The sequence below is a fragment of the Gadus macrocephalus genome, chromosome 12 (genome assembly GCF_031168955.1).
Source record: "Gadus macrocephalus chromosome 12, ASM3116895v1".
Classification (NCBI taxonomy): Eukaryota; Metazoa; Chordata; class Actinopteri; order Gadiformes; family Gadidae; genus Gadus; species Gadus macrocephalus.
In genome coordinates this window covers 14,407,132-14,428,202 of record NC_082393.1, presented here as the reverse complement: position 1 = coordinate 14,428,202, position 21,071 = coordinate 14,407,132, and the positions used below count along the sequence as shown (strand labels likewise).

Here is a 21,071-nt window from a genome sequence, read left to right as displayed (position 1 = left end):
AATCCGTCCGCTCCAAGGTCCTGCAATGGGGTCACTCATCCAAACTGGCCTGTCACCCGGGTGTCAATCAAGCAACGCTTCTGGTGGCCTGCTATGGAGGGGAGTGTGTGTGAGTTTGTGGAAGCCTGTTCTGTATGTGCCCGGAATAAGCCATCAAACCAACCACCTGCCGGCTTTCTGCAACCCCTACCAGTACCAAGGAGACCCTGGTCCCACATTGCCCTGGACTTTGTCTTTTTCAGTACTTTTTCATGTATTTTAACCAGCTTTTATTACACAAAAGGTCAGAGGCGCCATTTGGGGGCGAAAAGTTAGGACAATTCTGTGGGCCAGTGACTGACAGGGGCCCTGAAAAAATATTAGAACATTAGTTATGTTAATAAAGAAACATCATCAATGGATTTTAATAGAAAATCAAATTTATAATTAAACAAACACTTTATCAGTATGCAGAATGTTTCCTGCATGTCTTCACAGTGTTATATTATCACAGCTCAGTGTCAGTAGATATTGTAAAGTTAGTATCGGACTAAGATAATTGAAGCCTTCACAGGTTGTCTCTCTCTCTCTCTCTCTCTCTCTCTCTCTCTCTCTCTCTCTCTCTCTCTCTCTCTCTCTCTCTCTCTCTCTCTCTCTCTCTCTCTCTCTCTCTCTCTCTCTCTCTCTCTCTCTCTCTCTCACATACAGGTGTTTTTGCACATTTTAGGTTTGCAAACATCATAATTTCTTATGGTTCTCTGGCTCCTCGTCGGTTGGCATGTGCTATATCATGTGTGTGAGCCGACGCTGGGCCAAGTGCACGGTCAGTTGGTATTCCGTCAGCCCTGGCTTTCAGAGATGACATGCAAAACAAATGTGTTCTGGAAAACACATCAGCTCTGCTTTTGTCAGCCTATGCCTGCTCATTAGATTTTTTGTGACGCACTCAATACGCAGTCATTCGTAAACCTGGTCCTATGTCTATAAATAAGGGAGATGCAGCTCAGATATTTTTAATCTTATCACATAACAGAAGTTATATACTATACCACTATTTTGTGTTTCCCACATTTTGTTTTTCAAGGAGAATTTCCCTGTTTAAAGGGACCCTTCACCCATTTGCATTAAGCTTTGTATCGTTAGAAACCCACTCATATTATTGAAAGGTCTTGCATCATTCCCTCATTTTCCCCTGAGACGGGAGAGATCCGTATCTACCTCTAACACTTCCTGCTTTAAATGACGCAAAATGATGATTTTTGCATAATTTAAAGCAGGATTCCTTCTCCACCATGGCCGAGAATCAATACAAGGGTCCTATTTTGCAAATCCGCACCCGCCCGTATCCGCGTATTTCATTCCGCACCCGTCCAGACCCGCTATAAATTGATACAGACGCCCCACATTACACTCTCTGGTGTTGGGCGGGTGCTTTAGATTGCTGTGCAAAAAAAGCCCATCATCCACCTTGGACGGTTTTAGTTGACTCCTCTGCTCCTGAATAACATATCCAGCACCAGAGAAGTCTCGCTCGCAATCGCAAAACCCGCGACCGACACAGTACATTATTTTTCACCTGTTTAATCCAAATTGTACGGGTCACTGATTGGCATTATGGTAGTTGTCGTCTTTAATCCACAAGCGCCAAAAAGTAACTGTCCGCCTTTTCTCGGGCAAGAAGGCACCAAATTTATGTTACTATCCGACTACATATATGACCCACTTTCAATACAGATTCATGTTGAGACATGGATCAGTATTGAAAGTGGGTCATATATTTGACCCACTTTCAATTCGTGATCAATCAATCATAGCTGTCCCTTTAGCCATCCCTCCTAGATTGGTAACATCTGTTAACAATATTATTTGGTTAAATTACTTCCTTGTACCGATTCTGCCTAGGTCCATTTGGCATGCGAGTGTCTGCCACAAGTCAGTTTGGAGTTTGTGGATAACAGAACATTCTGTTATACACCGTCCAAGAAAATGCCTAATCCCAAGTGCCATATTCCCAGTTCTCATCTGGCAGCCAGCCTATGCTACATTCTGGTCTGATTGTCTTGGTTTAGTTTGATCTTGTTTTGAACATCACACAACAACCCACAGTTCATGCTCATCCATTCATACACCCAGGATTAACTGACTTTATGTGATGTGAATCCTCTTTTAACGACAGATTATTCATAACCTTCAGCAAACTGCTACTACTGGGACATTGATGTTATGGGAGGATGTTGATGGGGCTAAACTCTGTGTATAAGTTGTTTTCAAACCTACATAAGGGAACAAAACCTGAAACCTCGTTATTTACTGTGTCCATTGGTTTTCCCAGTGCAATAGATGGCAGCTTTTGCTATGCAAATTCGTGAATTTATGTCCATAGGGTACCTTAAACGAAAAGTCTTTGACCAACCTCAAGTAATAGTACAAATCAATGTATGGCATTATGCGACCCCGTTCATTTCAATATAATACGTTTTGATACTTAAGACAGCTGTTCGCGTGGTCAACTCCCAGTGGAGTGGGTCCGTCTGTGCCTTAGTCCAGCACAGCTTCAGCGCTAAAAAGCAGGGGATGTCGCTCATGAATAATGAATCTGTCTCTGCCTGCAACGCACAAGCACTCTCACGGGAGAATGACACACCAACAGGATAATGGCAATCTTGCACACGGGGTAGGTTGCTGCGACTGCAGTTTGGTGGGGGGAGGGAGGCCCCAGGGATGATGTCATCATCTCATTTCAAAAGAGGTGATGTGTCTGAGCGCCCCACTCTGTAGTTCCCTCCTGTCTTCACTGCTTCAGGGGGAGGGTCATCCCTCGCGATCATGCCGTGGGAGTCTGCTCTGGTGTTGTTGTGATTAATAAAAAGAAGGTAAACAGAGAATGTGAACCATGAATGATACAGACAATACATCCCACATAGGATGACGCACAGCCTTCCATAGGGCTTACTTATTGATTTGTGTGGACATCCGGTACTTCAGACATACTGTAGTGGTTTAGATGCACAGCCTACAAGTTCTGGTTCATGTGGAGGACTTCATATATCATACTCAGCGTTTTGTGTGGACCTTCAGCCTACATGTTGGTGTTGAAACTGGCTGAAACTGTTTTTTGTCACGAGGACTGTTGAGAGGGAAACTAGGAACCTCTTTCTTTTGTGATATGATTGCATCATCTCAAGAATTAAGAAATAATACAAAGAAATAGAGACGCTGAAGGAAAAGCCTAGCCGGCTAGTGCCAATAAAGAGGCCCATTTATAACTATAGAAACAAATGGGCTGGGGAAGATGTACTGATATGAATGACGCAGACTTAGGGAACATCGTTCTCAGTCATATAAAGAGGGATCCTCTCTCTCTCTCTCTCTCTCTCTCTCTCTCGCTCTCGCTCTCGCTCTCGCTCTCGCTCTCGCTCTCGCTCTCTCTCTCGCTCTCTCTCTCTCTCAAAGGGAAGGGTATAGACTCAAGTGCAGAGCGGGTTTAACTGAAAGGTTGTTTATTACAACAAAGTCTTTGGGCAAAAAAAACAAGATCACAAATTCCAAAACGAGGGCAAAAAGTCCAACAGAGAAGGCAAAAGGAAAACTCAAAAACAGGTAGATCCTCATCAAAAGTCCAAAACGTCATACCAAAGGGGCAAATCCAAGTGGGTAATCCAGAGGGCAGGCAAGCGGTCAAAACACAGGGGATCAATAATAATTTCCAATACAAGACTTTAGCTTCGGTCAGAGTACGAACGAGGCACATCAAAGACTAAGCACTGAACATAGGCAAAAGCAGGGCTTAAATACATGGCTTGATTGGTCATGTGACCGGAGCAACAAGACACAGGTGACAGGGCTAATTGGCAAAGCAAGGGGACAGAAAATACTTAAATAACACATGTACGGCCACTTGATGCCGCCAAAATCCAAAGTGCAAAAAACATTATTCAAAACCATGACACTCTCCCTCACTCTCCCTCACTCTTTGTCCCTGTCTCTCTGTCGCTAATTCACACAGACAAACGCGCACGCACACACACACTTAGCAGGCATTGTGGTCTAGTGGCCTACTAAAGTGTTGGGTTGCTACTGAAGTAATGTCACACAGTTATTATAAGGCCTGTACAACAAGGTTGCATTTTGAGAGAGAGAGAGAGAGAGAGAGAGAGAGAGAGAGAGAGAGAGAGAGAGAGAGAGAGAGAGAGAGAGAGAGAGAGAGAGAGAGAGAGAGAGAGAGAGAGAGAGAGGGGGAGGGAGGGAGAGGGAGAGGGAGAGAGAGAGAGTCAAGTACGATGGATTGACATGTGGTATCAGGCGCTGCGTATCTTCAGTTATTGGAACTCTTGATTCTCACTGAAAGGTTTCTGACTGACAGACCGGTGGCTCATTGTTTATTTATTTCGGGTCTGTCAACAATTATTAATAATATTATTAATATTAATAATTATACTAGATCTAATTTTCGAAAGTATGTTTTGTAGGAAGACACATACCCATACATTTTAGGTAAGGAAGGCAATTCATTTTGTCCTATTTGTTGATATTCTCTTTACATCCCGACAGCAATAAATCAAATACTGACAAATTATTTTCTTCATTCAGTATCTTTGGGTGATTCAAGCTTGAAGAATGAAATAAATGGACATAAATTCGCTAAGATCAGGTAGCTCTTGACATCCAATCATCTCAGACAGGCCATCCAATTATTGCAGGTATGCAAAACTAAATATAAAATATTTGATGGATTTTACAGATACCATATGCATATTTTTTTTGCCACAGCATTTGAGATAAGAAACATAAACTACAAGGCCTGATATAATGAGAAATTAAATATTACAAAAAATGCTTTTAGAATAAATTCCCTATCAATTAAATCCGCTCCCATATTTCCCTTTAATGAAGGATAGTTCATCTCTTATAACTATTGGGTCTTAATTCTGTTTCACTGTGCACAATTTTGTTGAAAGGTATGACGTCACTGAATGACATCACTCACCTTGCTGCTTATATGGTGCTTTCAGATCGCTGGAAATTATGGGGATAACATTTTTTCGCAACGTCAGAAAGTTTGCGTGAACGACACCTCATGACGCTGTTATGAATCTACTTCGGTTCGGCAACTCGGGCCAAATTTTGCCCAGTTGGTGACGTGTGGTTTACTAGTGACGCGCATGAACATGGCGTAACAAGAACGGTTTACTCAAGAAGCACATACAGTATTGCCACTGTATGGAATGCCATACAGTGACAATACTGTATGTGCTTCTCATAAATAAAAGCAAAACAAAGGTTATAGGCATCAAGGAAATAAAGGCATGCAAACTTGAAACTGATCCTTCTGTTTTACCGGATAAAAAACCCTGCTGTGAAGAACTTTTAGATTCCCAACCGGCTGTTTCCCAAGTGCACATGAACGATCGCTGTCGGGAACACGCGTAAGCGTGAGCGTCATCACTGGCGAGCCGTCTCGTTATCCCCAGGAGAGTGAACGCGCCTATACAGGAGAGCGGGGGGGGGGGGGCGTGGTTTAGTTGATGTCACGTCGTGGATACTCCGCCAAGCCCCGCTGTCTTCAGAAGACAGTTAATTCTTACAGATGATCCTGTCTCCTCTCTCCTCGTACAGGCGAGCAGAAAAAATGCGACTCCGAGCGCACCACTGTTTTTTACGGTGAAACGCGCCGTACTTTATTTGGGAACACATCTCCCTAAACTACAAAAAGGATTAAAGCGTTACAAGGAGAGCTAGTCGAAGTGGACAGACGGAACCAGACCAGGATCGAGAGACAACCTTCCTGAAGTCCACTCGATGTCCTGTCTCTTGTGACTGCACTTTGATGTGGCCCACGTGACACTCCGGATAGCAGCGAGCTCTTCCACATTGAAAACCTTTATTGCACAGTAAGAAATAACTATTTAAAATAATACCGGATGAAAAAAGTACTCCAGTGAGATTTATCTACCACTCTGACGACGGCATGATTGAAGTTCTTCTCGGGCAGGTGTGACCTGTATGCTTCTCAGCTAGTCATAGATATAGTAGATACTTTATGTGACACGACAGCACCTTACAGTTCTTATATTCGTATGCATGGCTGTCAATGTACTTTTCTGTTATATGACACATGGAAACTCAACAATGTGAACGTGAAGAGTTTGGAAGAGTCCTTGTGCCAAATATTCGCGCCTTCAGCATGTCTACACTTCGCGCATTTAGGTAAATCCACGGGGCTAAGGGGGACGGGACGGGGACGATGCTTGTGTGTTGAATTGCTTCTAATCATCTAACCCTAACTGTAGGCCTACCCATCCGGAAGCACCGCCGCTTCATGCTTCTTTCTCAGCATTTCCAAAAGTGTCCATATCGGCAAGCCTTTACGCGTTGACGTGTAGTTTGGGAAGGATAGAAAGTGTGAGTCAGCACCGCATGAATTGTTGGCCTTGTTCAGCGGTTCCTCTTGGGGCATAACGTGGAGGCAAAACACGGCTACATGTTTTTGGAAGAACAAGAGCAGAGCCAAACCAGTTTAATTGGATGAATAACCTATTTTCTTTTCAGAGATTACGAGGGGACGGTGGGCAAGAGCAATGCATGTCAGTTTCCAGTCCAACATTTTTCAGGCAAATGATGACTGCAGTGTAGATGCATAATTCCATCTAAATAATAGTTTAAATAGGTATTGGTAGTGTAGCCTAATATTTGTAAGATCGTTGTGAAATGGTATTTGTTTGTCTACTATGTCAGACGTGATACAAAGAAGATATTGATTTTACATAATTTATTAATTTGATTTGGCTGTTTTGATTTCTGTGGTACACTTTCCAGAGAAATGCGTTGTTATTCATGGACGCCCACTCACTCACTCACTCACTCACTTACATTCTCTCTCTCTAACTCACTCACTGAAATGTTTTGAAACACTGATTTAATAGATGTGTTAAGATGCAACAGGATTACCCCCTGTCTTCTGCTCTTGCTGTTGGGCAATGCTCAAAAGAACATAAAAAACTTACGATTTCTAACTTTAGAAAATCATTAGATGTTTAGGAACTAAAAAATAATAAGACAAAACAGGGAGGCATTCAGAGCAAAATAATCAAGACAATAAATATTATGTTCAAAGGGCTTGGGTCGGCAGAGATGAACATCTTAAAAATAATCGTTCTTTAAAGTATGGCATTGTGGTGAAAAAATAGCATAATTAACAGATTCATGGTTCGACATAGAGGCATTGAAGTCTATGAATAGGAAAATTAAAGGGGTGGTTCTCAGGTGGAAAGACAAAGTAAATAGTTTCACAAACTTTTCGTCGGTTTTTAGAGACATAGGGGTTGTTGTATGGGAAGGAGTTTTAGCTTTGATGGTCAAGGCTTCACTTTGTAGATTAAAATTCTTACAAAGGACGGGAGGGAAAATTATTCTTATATACACATTAATTATCTTATATAATTAATTATCTTATATACACATACGTAAGATACATACACGTACTGGTTGACGTATTGCGATATCGTCATGTTGACCAAAAGATGGTTAAAACAAATAACAATTAAAATGTAGACCAGATACCTCCGATTTTATAGGCAATTAGAATATACTATTAGAATTCTCTTCTGTTCGGCCCATCCTGTAGAACTCACCACAACGTTAAACACATACATTAATCCACACAATGATAAAATTGGCATATCGCAATATTAACAGAATTGCAGTATTTAAAGGTCCTATGGCATGCTACTTTATGGATGTTGTTATATAGGTGTGAGTGGGCCCCTAATACAGTATTTGAAAACGTTCAAGCAATTCAGCCTTAGTGCAGAATTACAGCCACTACAGGGCTCCAGAGTGCGCCTAATTTGGGCGCACATGCGCCTAGAATTCGGGGTAGTGCGACTGAAAATCGATCTGGTATAATTATTATTATTTAATTTTTTTACAGAGCAGTCTATTCATAATATTGTAATAACCACGGAAGAGGCAGTGAATGAAGTATTGATTAGACAGCGATTTATTAGATACCTAATAAACCGTTGGAACACGCAAGACCGGTAACAATAGCAACGCCGGTAAACAAACCCGCGAAGCCCAATCCAGGGGCCTGTACTACGAAGCTCGATTAGAGGGTTAGCGAGGTATGTTGAGCTGAAAGCCTGGGTTAGCTGTACCATGAAAGTCGATCTCTTTAAGCGTCGCTGTATCACCATTGGTGACTACGCTCGCAACCAAACCTGGTCGGGAGCAGCTTTTCAGCGAGTCTACCCGGAGATCGGCTACTTATATCGGCGTGCGCAGCTTCCTAGCCCCTCCTCCGATAATGGCGTCACAATTTGTGGGTGTTCCCATGGACCTTGGCGCACTTATCGTACAGGCGTCTCTCCGGAGACAGAGGGTTTTTCGGGACAGAACCGATCCCTTGGCATTGTCTGACGATATTCTTTATGAGAGATACAGATTCGGCATTTATTTAAGGCATTTATTTAATGGTCAAAATATTATTAATCAATGGCGTAAATATCGACGGTGCAACCGGTGCAGCTGCCCGGTTGCCCCCCCCCCCCCCCCCCTGTCAACAACTCAGCGCAAGGCAGGCACGGTCCAACGCCCCCCCCCCCCCCCTCAACAACTCAAAACTTGGGTGCACCATAAATAAGTGCTGGTGCACCCAAATTAAAAATTTGGGTGCACCCAAGAAAAAAGTTAGTCTGGAGCCCTGCACTACGAGCCAGTCCCACAATGAGCTTTCCACAACCGTGCCGTTTTTTAGAGGTGGGTCAAGGTGGAGGGTGGGGGTGTGGCCCTGAGCAGCTTTGCGGCCACGGTACTATGCGCTAGCGTTTACAGTGGATGTATCACAATGGCTCCAATTCATAATATCATCCGGAGGCGCACACATATTTTGGCCGTAAATATTCTAGAACACTCTGGGTGCTCCTGCGGGAGTCCTGGAGCTCTATATCTAAATAATATAATATAATAAATAGAAATCTATATAAAATAATATATATTTCACGTCCAAAAGCTGTGTGCGCCTCCGGATGATATTATGAACCTCAAACGACTGCGTCGGGTTCTCCGACGACTCTGGTTCTTCCACTTCCACGTCAATCTGAGCAGCGACATGGAGGAGAAAGGGATTGTTGCCCGCGATTGTCTCCCGCCGGAGCCCCACTGCCGGGACACCGGCGTTGGAGCACCACCGCCGCGGGGCTCCACTGCTGCCGCCCGGCACTGCCATGGGGCTCCACCGCCACCACCTGGCAGCGGAGCTCAGGCGGGAGACAATCACGGGCAACAATCCCGGGCAACAATCACTTTCTCCTCCATGTCGCGGTTCAATCTGGACTTCAGGGAGTCAAAGCCAAAGTTCCTTTCCCCAATTCCTTCTCAAACATGGCCGAGATAACCCCTACTAGAGAGGCCCGACGCAGTCTTTTCACCGAATTGTAGCTTTACGCACCTTATGTTGCATGTTATGCGCCATAACACCAACAGCAGAATGGTTATCCAAATATCAAAGAAGTATACTACACTTGCATTACAGTGTGTGTATATTTCGACACACACACACACACGTGGCGCTCACACAGTCGCTAGCTACTGGGGGACCATAGGCAGGCTAGAGGAACTCGTGTTAATGTTAGAAAACCTCATGAAGTGACATTTTCAAGCCATGCGACCTTTAAGAAATTGCACTACATATCGTGCCAGCAGCAAAATTTGTGCTTCTGCGAATTCTGAGTAGGCCAAAAACATTAATATCTTTTAAATGATGATCTTAGCTTACTCGGCAGAATTCAATTTGTATGCTGTATTAATTCTGTTAATTCAAATTTAAAACGGCCTGCCATAGTGTTGGTTGGCTCACACATATAGCAGCCCATTTCAGAGATCGTGAAGAGGGTCCGCAAGGATGTAACGGGTCTGTAACCCCCTCTCATTGCGTAAACGTGGTACCATAAAGAGCCCTTCAGCCTGTAGCAGCCTATAGTAGCCTGGGCTGTTTCCCATTGTGAAGGAATATGCTAAACGGCTGCCCTGTTAAGGACGCTACGTCATAGAACGCCGACAAGCACTGTACCAATGTTGAGGACACTCGGAAATTTGTGTCCTTTTCGCGTCCTTTATTTTTGAGAATCCCGAGATTTTTCAGGGATGCAAAAATAGATCCTCAACGAGCCAAAATACCCACAATCCTTTGCGTTCACACGCTGAGCGGGATATTTAAAAATAGTGAGATTTCTTTTAAACGTTTTTGCAACGTAATGATTGGCTATATTTATTTTGGATTGATTTGATTTAATATGTAAGTAGGTGGTGTTTAAACAAACTACTGTCGCTACTGTCAGTGACGAGTTAATGAGCATGAAATCTGAGAATCCAAAGCTGTACTGGAAGAAGCTGAATGATTCTAGCAAAATCAAAAGCGTTTGTCCAATCACAGCAGAAGAATTCCATGACCACTTTGAAAACTTATCTGATGGGGGTATACCAATAGATGAGCTCCAAGAACTTGAAAGTGACGGACAAATAATAGACAGTATTGTTCTGAATGTGTGTTTCACTGAACAGGAAATTAATGAGGCTATTCGAAGCAAAATTCAGCAGCGGCGCGACGCCGCTGCTGAATTTTCTCCGCCGCTGGAATAAAAATCCTTCTCCTAATTTTTTTTTATTTTTTTTATACGTAGCTCCTTTTAGAAAATGTACAGCGCGTAACGTCAATTGCGCAGCACGCGGCACATCGTCACGTAACCAACATCAAAGAAGAAAAATACCCAGCGAGTGTGGCAGTTGTTTGCAGTAGGCTACCCTACACGGTTGCAAAGTTACATTGATTCTAGCAGTAGCGAGTGAAGCGGAAGATCGAAGAAAGAAGGAATGAGAGAGACAGACAGAGAGAGAGAGAGAGAGAGACAGACAGAGAGAGAGAGAGAGAGAGAAAGTAAGTTGCTAAAATGTGTCGCTACATGACCACCAGTGTTAAAAACCCTCTGAGCCCAATCATTTTATTGTATCTATAAACCGCAACCTCCGTGCCGTTTTTCCTCTAGTATTGTGTGTGTGTGTGTAGGCCTATGTGCGTGTGTGCGTGTTGTCGCTCTTTTTGGGATCACTCATAGCCTTTACAGGAGCTTATATCCAGTCAGGAATTTATAGCCTAGGTATTTTCGGGAACTTTGAAAAATGAATCCATACTGTTAGATCCGTTGTTGTTCTTTATTGCCATATAAAATCCGTTTTCATCGCGTATTTTAGTTAGAGATTTATGCTAATCGCCTGTAAGCATGTGGTCATTAGCATAAATGCAGGGAAAAAACCTAAGGACTTCTTAAAAGATCATGAATAGTTTCTATTATGTATAACTTATATTTATTTTATAATTTTCTCATCACCTTTTGACTCCCAAGACTAAGAAGAAGTGTTTTAAGCAATAACAAGCTTATCATCACTCTCTTGTCCTCTTCCCCTGACTCTCACTGTCTCACAAAGGAGCTGAGCTCACCTGAGGTCAAGGCTCACACTGAATGGTATTCAATTAGCTTTATTTTTTATTTTTCATGTGTGTGAGTCTGTGTTCTTTTCAAATTTTAGTTAGGTTTATAATTAAAAAAGATGTGTTTTGCCCATTGTTGCAGGAGATTTCATTTTTGAACAAAGTGTCTTGAACAAACAGTTATGCTTTGGGCATAGCAACCATGTTTAGTGTTTAAGCATTAGGCAAAAATCTGTAAATAAATTGTGCAAATTATATTTGCGTTGTGGCATTTTTTGTTTAAATATTACTACATAAAAATCTGTGAATGAAGACACAAAAGGCAAAGTTACAACACCAATAATCCCATCTACAGTAATACACAGGACTGTTTGAATAGGATTTAAGTGCATATTCTCCTCTCAAAGTGCACCAGATTCATGCATTCCAATGTAAAGGGTACAAAAAAAATTAGGCAGGGGGGGCATGCCCCCGGACCCCCCTAGAGGGATCGGGGACCACACAACCGCTGCTGAAAAAAATCCTGCGGGAAACACTGAAACAAATCATTGATTTGTACCGCTTTAAAAAGAAAAGTTTATTTTGCTGTTTCATTGATTATAGTAAGGCATTTGATACAGTCTGGAGAGATGCACTCTGGCATAAGCTCTTAAAAATAGGTATCGAAGGTAAATTCCTTAATTTAGTTATCAACATGTATAAAAATATAAAATCATGCGTATATGTTAATGGAGCTAAATCTGAGTTTTTTGCAAGTTTAACAGGAGTCAGGCAGGGTGAAAACTTATCACCACTGCTGTTTGCCCTCTTCATTAATGACTTAGAGGATTATCTATTACAAAAAGGTTGTGAGCCCATTACTTTTGATGATGCTGTGTTAGACAATTATATACAACTAATGGCACTGATGTACGCTGACGATACTATTATCATGTCTACAACTAAGAGAGGGTTACAGAAAGCTATAAATCATGTGTGTGACTTCTGTGAGGTTTTAGGAGAGCGGATACTAGTACACTACAGTTTGTGTGCAACGGTCAAAGTCTAGAGACTAGGGATGCAAACAATTAATCGATTATCGATTAATTGTCGATAAGAGATTACTCGATTAAAATAAATTACTTGCAATTAATCGCATTTTTAACCCGTAATTCCCCAACCGTCCACGTGAGGGCGCGCTTGACGCCAGACGTACTTGACGCACACGCGGGAACACAAGCGAAGAAGCAGGACAAGACAAACGAAAAGCGGGACACTTGAGCTGTGTTCGAAATCGTTCCCTATCATGGATGTAGTGCACTAAATAGGGTGCACGGCATTTTGTAGGGTGTTCGAAATTCTCAGTGGTCCACTATATAGGGCACTATATAGTGGACTTAAAATAGGGTACATACGATGTTCCCTACATGTTACCTCCGTATACCACAATGCAATGCGGTTGTATTTTTCCAGGGGAGAAGAAGAAGCTGAATAACCGCGAAAACTCGTTCCCTATTCCCTATATAGTGTACATGATATAGTGCACACTATATAGGGAATAGGGAACGAGAATTCGGACACTACGCTGAACATTTCTAAACGTCATTTGCCTCAGTAAATGCACCGGGTATTTGTGTGAATTGATGCGCCGACATCATCTAAAAAAAACGGGCTGGAGGTTGTATTGATGTTGAATGTTACATTTCCTTGTTCAAGTTTTTTTAAATGAATTTTGAATGTTAAATATTCTATGTTAAATCCCAAATAAATTGTTGACATTTCTAAACACAAGCCGGATGTAAATGTATTTGTTTTCGCGGTTATTCAGCTTCTTCTCCCCTGGAAAAATACAACCGCATTGCATTGTGGTATACGGGAGTAACATGTAGGGAACATCGTATGTACCCTATTTTAAGTCCACTATATAGTGCCCTATATAGTGGACCACTGAGAATTCGAACACCCTACAAAATGGCGTGCACCCTATTTAGTGCACTACATCCATGATAGGGAACGATTTCGAACACAGCTACTGACACGATGAAGAGGGCAAAACGGAGTGCAGTATGGAGCCACTTTAAGTTGGTTAATGACGACAAAGACGCCAAATGCACAATATATATATATATTTTAAAGTACAACTAAACGACTTCGTTGAATTACCACCTAAATGTGTCACATTCAGAAGGAAATTCAGCTTCTCAGAAGAATTGCCGCTTATCAATTAATCGATCATCGATCGATAAGATGAAACAACTATCGATTAATGAATTACTCGATAATTTGCATCCCTACTAGAGACTGTACATTGTTTCAGATATCTTGGTGTCATCATGAATTATAATGGCTCATTTAAAATTGCTATTGAGGAACTGCATAAGCAAGCATTGCGTGCAATGTTTGCTTTACTCAACAAATGCAGAAAGCTTCAGCTTTCTGTAGATGTCACTCTGGACCTTTTTGACAAGTTGGTTACTCCAGTTATGTTGTATGCATGTGAAGTGTGGGGGGTTGAAAAACTACATCAGTTAGAAAAACTACATCTCAAATTTCTAAAGTACATCTTAAAAGTTAAAATGACAACCTGCAGTCATATGGTGTATGGAGATCTTGGACGGTACCCACTCTGTGTTACAATTAAAAAAAGAATAATTGGATATTGGGGGAGGCTGTTAGAAGGTAAAGAAAGTAAACTTAGTAAAATCATGTACAATCAGCTACACAGCTTACATAGCAGTGGTGCATATGCTTCACCCTGGGTATCACAGGTGAAACAGATACTGGATGACTGCGGGTTGTCATACATCTGGATAACACAAAAGTACAACAACATTAACTGGCTGAAAGAAATTGTTGAGCAGAGGTTAAAAGATCAATTCATCCAGAGGTGGCAGAGCGAGCTTACAAGCATGACTTCCTGTGACACGTACATAGAATTTAAACAAGAGTTTAAATTAGAAAAATACCTGATGTATGAAAACCAAAAGTCCAGACAGGCTATCTGCAATTTTAGAACGAATAACACCAGAATACCTAAAGTCACTGGAAGATACAAAGGGCTGGAAAGAAGCGAAAGAATTTGCAACATCTGCGATTCCAATTGTGTTGGCGACGAATATCATGTGCTTTTTGAGTGTAAAAATGTAAACGTAATGTATTATAGAAAAAAATATCTTTCAAAATATTATGTCTATTCTCCATCTAAGATCAAACTGATTTTGCTTTTCAGGTCAAATAATCCAGGGGTTATTGCTAAAACAGGTGCCTTTCTGAGAAATGTCCTGCCATTGTTTAAGTAATGTTTTAGTTTTTTCCCTTGCCGTGCACCATTGTTTTGGTCTGTAATGATTTAAGTTGAATTTTGTGCTCCATGCCATGTGCTATGGCCGTGAGCCGTAATAAATAAATGAAAAAATGCTAGTAACAAGTTCAACAATTAAAATATTTAACACCAGAGCAATATTTAAAAAGCGGAAGCGCTTCCACACTAGCAAGTCGTTCCAAACTCTAAACGCTACAAACACTAGGCAGCACTCTAGCCTCATCTCCATAGGACGCGACAAGCAAGGAAGTGTTCTAGCAAGGCTGCAGCCTTCACTTTGGGAAAAAAGTGTGTGTTAGAGTGTTAGATTTCATCTTTGCTAGGATGTATGAGATTCGTCTTTGGTTTTTCAGCCATGATACCAGTCGTAAGCATTTGAAGAAAGCGATAAAGAGCAAATGGATGGGAGCGTGTAGGTATTTTTCGACGCAAGCTGTTGAAGCTGCAGCCCACATCATATCTATTATCATTGAGTGTTTCATTCCAAAACAATAATAGCCCCAGGTCTGGTAGTGAGTGCTGCAGCGCTCAACTGCACCTTTGTCCTAATTAGAAACCAACGTTCCTCATTAGTATATCATAAAGCATCTCTTCTGGTAGGGTTCATTTAGGCTTGGTGCATTGGATGTGACCTGTAGTGTATATCACTACACAGAGAGTCTATCTAAAAGCTTTCCATTCTGCTCTCTCTCGCCAACCCTTTTTCAACTAGGGCATCATCATAGTTAAAGCTAAGGCCATGCTCACTGGACGGTGAACACACACACAGTGTAAGTACTTAACTGGATCCTAATGCAAATAAGGTTCAATTTGGCACAGGAAGCCGGAATTATGATTTTATACATCTCATGACATGCTTAGCACGCTGGTAACACATTGTAGCATGAATAAGCGAGACAATCTGTTATTGTAATATTAATGTATGTGAGTGTGTGTGTGTCTGTATATATGTGTGTGTGTGTATGCCTTAAATTTTCACCATCACTCTGCATTAAAGAAGTATTATGTGACCCTGTCACACCTGCCACTGATCAGCCTGTAGTAGCTTGGGTGTTAGCCTTTATTAGCCTGGTTGTTGGCCTGTAACAGCCTGTAGTAGCCTGGACCATATTGGGCGCAGACTGCAAGCAGTAGTAATTATATGGTGTACTTCTTGATCCTTTAACTATCATTTACAGAAGATTGATAACACCCTTTCTGTTTTTGACCTTGGTTTTTCGATCTGAAACGCTGTGTTGCAAATCACTGCTAAGTAGGAACATTGATTTTTGTAAAATGATCCCAAAACGCGCAATATGATCAACTGTCTTCTCTTATTCATCCTCATTATGATCTCTTCTGTAACCTACCGTTACAGTGGTACTACTCGTTTCAACATGCTGGGATTCCTGGTGTCCGTTTTGCTGATCTTTCATGGTATGTTTTGCGTCCAAACTCAACCTGAGCAGCTCACAACAGATTCACTTTAACCACATCGGGGCAATTGCTCTGTCGCTAGCTTAGACACTTTTTAGAGTTTAACACGGTTTTAAACTCAAGAAGTCACGTGACGTCTTAAGCTCCATTGCTGTGTCATATGTACTTATGGTTTAACCTGCAGCTGTGTTTTACCTTGATCTCAATTGCTGTGTCTTCAGAGAAATTACCATCAGACACTAGCGGGCGTATTTTGTGCGTGTTAGTCTTATCTCGAAACTGACATGGTTTTAGAGGAGACTAAACCAGTTTGCAGGATGTAACAAGGCTCCATCATAACCGACACACACACACAGAATTAGTTTTATGAATTATTATTAATAGGTATGATACATTTACACTTATTACACCAGGTAGGCCTTCAGTACAATACAGGCTACAATATAGAAGTTGCTTAAAGTGCCCAACTAAAACTTGATTGCTTGTATGTAAAAAAAATAAATGAACGCACAGAGGATCGTACCATTCAACGAAACATAAAAAGGTCAATGCTTAACTACAATGGTCCTCTCCTTCTCCGAGAATTGAAAGGCATGACATTACCCAAATTACTCGCATAGGCCTACTAGTTTGTCTTCAATTAATTAAGTAATCACGTTTGCATTAGGGCCCGACCGATTCATCGGCCTGCCGATTTAATCGGCCGATTATAGCCTTTTTGAAAATAATCTATAATAATTTAAATGTTATTGCGCTTAGTATCCTGCAGATTGCGCTCCTACTCGCCTTGCTTACTAACAACTTTAGCTGGAGTAAAAAAGAGGAGATTGAATTTTACCGTACAACATGAAAGCATGCTCGCTCAGGCAGCTGCGCGCTCACCTCACCAATGTACACAAGACGCGTTGTTTGAGCATGTTGTGCCTGTTTTTCTTTAGGTCCCAGGCCATGTTAATTTGTTATACTGTAGACTCTAACGGTGAGACCATACTGCTCAGCACGCACGTGTTAGTCACTGCTCACGAGTGCAGCACATTGGGAGTTAGTAATATATTTTACATTTTACATTAATAATAATAATAATAATACATTTAATTTAGAGGCGCCTTTCAAGACACCCAAGGTCACCTTACAGAGCATATAGTCATCATTCAAAACTATGTAAAACAGACTAGGAATAAAAGGAAAACAGAGGTTAAACATGAAGAATAATAATAATTAATAACACTCAAAGACGCCTAAAGTGAAGTGGGGACCTCACTAACCACCACCAATATGTAGCACCCACTTGGGTGATGCACGGCAGCCAATCGGTGCCAGAACGCTCACTACACACCAGCTTGAGGTGGAGAGTTAGGGATGAGGTGGAGAGTGAGGGAAAAGAACATATTTAAACACTATCGACCATATTTAAACACTGTCGATCACATTTAAACAATATCGACCACATGTAAACACTATCGACCACATTTAAACACTATCGACCATATTTAAACACTATGGACCACATGTAAACCCTATCGACCACATGTAAACACTATCGCCCACATTTAAACACTATCACCCACATTTAAACACTATGGACCACACGTAAACCCTATCGACCACATTTAAACACTATCGCCCATTTAAACACTATCGCCCACATTTAAACACTATGGACCACATTTAAACACTATGGACCACATGTAAACCCTATCGACCACATGTAAACCCTATCGACCATATATAAACACTATCGACCACATTTAAACATGTAAACCCTATCGACCACAATTAAACACTATCGACCACAATTAAACACTATCGACCACATTTAAACATGTAAACCCTATCGACCACATTTAAACACTATCGACCACATTTAAACACTCTCGCCCACATTTACACACTATCGACCACATTTAAACACTATCGACCACATGTAAACACTAGCGACCATATTTAAACACTATCGACCACATTTAAACATGTAAACCCTATCAACCACATCTAAACATGACAAACCTAAACATTACACTAATTTTTTACTGTAAATGTATTCTAAAACACTCAAAGGTTCTGCATTCAATTCACATATTCGTCAAAAGTGTTTAAAGTATATTTAAGGTATCAAAAACTACGTTTTATAGCCTTTTTTTATTTTTTTTATCGGCCGATTAAATCGTAATCATAATTTAAATCGAAAATAATCGGCATCGGCACTCAAAAATCAATATCGGTCGGGGCCTAGTTTGCATACACACACCAAGAGAAGTAATTGATTGACGTAGGTGAGGGCAGATTCCAGACTCAGATTTCCACAAAAAGTAGCCTAGACTATTTCATAATATATGTCAACATTATTAGCGTTTTTATTTATTATAGTTTTATTATGTTAAAGTTCACTTTACATTCCCATTAAGTTTTTGTTGGTAATTATAGCACAAAATGCATCCATCATGAAGTTTAGTCTGCATCTGCTCTGGGGTATACTAGAAATCTGAGTATTTCCGGTTTCCAAGCAGTTTAAACCGAGTCAGCTAGGTATCAGCTGATCCTGTACGAGTCGTTACACAGCAATCACGTTCAACCTTGTGCGCAGCTGCGTGTTAAACTCCAAAACCTCCGTTTTAAGGAGTTCGGTTTTAAAGAGCAGCAATGCTAACTGACAGAGCAATTGGCCCATTCAGTTTGCCTTTTGCAACACAACAAAACTAAAGTAACACAAATATATATTGATTGCTGGAAATATTTGATTGAGCTTTTTCCCCAAGAACCTTTTCAAAAGTATATATATCTTGTTTTAAAATATACATCATACAGTTAAAACTAAAGAGCAAATTTGTGTGAGACATATGGAATGTGTGAGTTTAATAAAGAAAAACGGGTATTGTGTCAATATAATTAGAATGTACAATCATTATTGAATTTCTGGATTTATTTTACAGCCTTTGAAAGCCTGCTATTATTTCAGCTATTGTGGATTATACTGTAATGTAAGCTGGCGTTTTTGTACATGGATTGGTTTATTGCCCATTGATACTTGACTTTCTGTGGAAGCTACTCATCCACCTACCAGAGTTCCTTCCACCTCTGATATATACTTAACTTCCCGCTAGGCTATCTTGTTGACTCAACCAAATGATATAGTGTAGCAAACTTATGTCAATGACACAGTGTTAGAGAATAAGTATTGAAGAGATTTCCCCATTGCATAGTTCTGCTGCCAATATGAGAACAGCAAAGCACCCTGGTCATCTTAGGATCCCCGATACCTCTTGTATAAGCTGTTTCCCTTCTCTTTTTAATAGGAGAGAAAAAACAGAATGAGAGATAGTCTCCTTTTCAGTTGGGGGGAAACTGCATTGGAAAGACCATGAATATGGCTACACTCTTTAAGGGAACAGAAAATGCTCAAACATACCCGATTTATTTTTATATGAACGCAATTATTCTACAGAACAATGTTGTTTTCCAGTGTTAGGGTGCACTCACACTAGGCCATCTGGCCGTGGCCGTGGCCGTTTTCACACCTAACCGTGCTCAAATCTGCCAGTGTGAGTGTGGCCAGTCTGGCCAGGCCAGGCCAATTTGGCCACTTGGGAGAGGTGTGCTGCTACGGTACGGGCCGCTACGGTACAGATGCTAATGAGCCGACACAAGCACACGCACGGCTACACAACCTGAGCTGGATGACGTATAGTCCATGCGACGACCACGGACATAATAAAGACGACGAGCCTTCTTTCCCAGTAAACGGTAAACATATATCCAAATAAGCAACAGACTCAGCAAAGTGCGAACTGTGTTCTCTTTGTTGTTTTCCTTTGTCGTTAAAACTCTGACTGGCGGCAGACTTTATTATGGTCCATGCAGCAGACGCTGGGTGATGACGTGTTACTTACGACGTGATGACGTATGTACAAGCGCCTACCGTGGCCAGGCCACAGTTGCGTCAGCCAACGGCCACGGCCAGATGGCCTAGTGTGAGTGCAGGCCAGAGAACAATGGGGCCATTTGAGCACGGTTAGGTGTGATAACGGCCACGGCGAGATGGCCTAGTGTGAGTGCACCCTTAATTTCTTTATCTTCTGAGGTTATCACAGAATATGATGAACCAACAATCAACAAACCACACATCAACAGGCTTGTTGGGAATGTCGAAAGTGCCCGGGACAGGTGAAATGACTACTTCCCCATTACCTCTGTGAGCCAGGTTCTTTGGGTTTGGAACCAGGACGTGGACAGCCTCCCCATGGGGAGTTAGCTGTGGATCTGCCCTGGCACGATGAGCTGTGCTGCAGTCTGCCCTCAGCTCACCACAATACAGAGGGGAATACTGCAGGCATGGCATCTGTTGCCACCCCATATCATGGCTCTCCATCGCACAGAACACAGCCCCCGCGGTGCCGCTACAGAGGTTTGAAGAAGACGTCACAACGTGGAGAAAACAACCAGCCCACTGGGGGTAAGAAACCATAAGATAAAGTTGATACTAATGAGTGCATGGGCCGAGTGTGGGCACGTAGCCAGGAAGGTAGACAGACAGGTAGCTAATCAACTGATGCTGTCGATATGTAAAGAGAATTTCAACATATTTGACAGAAAATGCTTCTAAAATTAATTGATAACATTCATGAAGGTGAATTTTTATTAGAATATTAAAAAGTTCACTTTTTCATCGCTGTTTTGCAGTGCTCGTTGATTGAAATTTCAGTTATCTAATTGAAGCCAAGACCTGGGCTCTAAAAAACATTAACCTTGACGAATGAGTCATCAGGTATCTCATTAACATGCACAATCTGGATGACGCCATCTGTGGTCTTGAGAACCAACAAACAATGAACGTCAGAGTGACACATGATGAGTCATTTCAATGTAGGTGGAATGACAATAAAAAAAAGAACA

The 21,071-nt window shown here is 41.5% G+C and overlaps 1 protein-coding gene across 8 annotated transcripts in view; it reads left to right on the top strand.

Annotated features, from left to right (window-relative positions):
- Positions 1-5,481: 5,481 nt before the first annotated feature.
- The window catches only part of lepr (leptin receptor), a 75,732-nt gene continuing 60,142 nt past the window's right edge, over positions 5,482-21,071 (top strand). For 2 of the 8 annotated variants that reach the window (XM_060066825.1, XM_060066828.1), the window contains exons 1-2: positions 15,549-16,181; positions 20,380-20,631. In XM_060066825.1, the coding sequence (XP_059922808.1) occupies positions 16,061-16,181; positions 20,380-20,631 (373 nt within the window). In that variant the 5' untranslated portion in view covers positions 15,549-16,060. The other 6 variants (XM_060066827.1, XM_060066826.1, XM_060066829.1 and 3 more) reach the window with 6 other exon arrangements.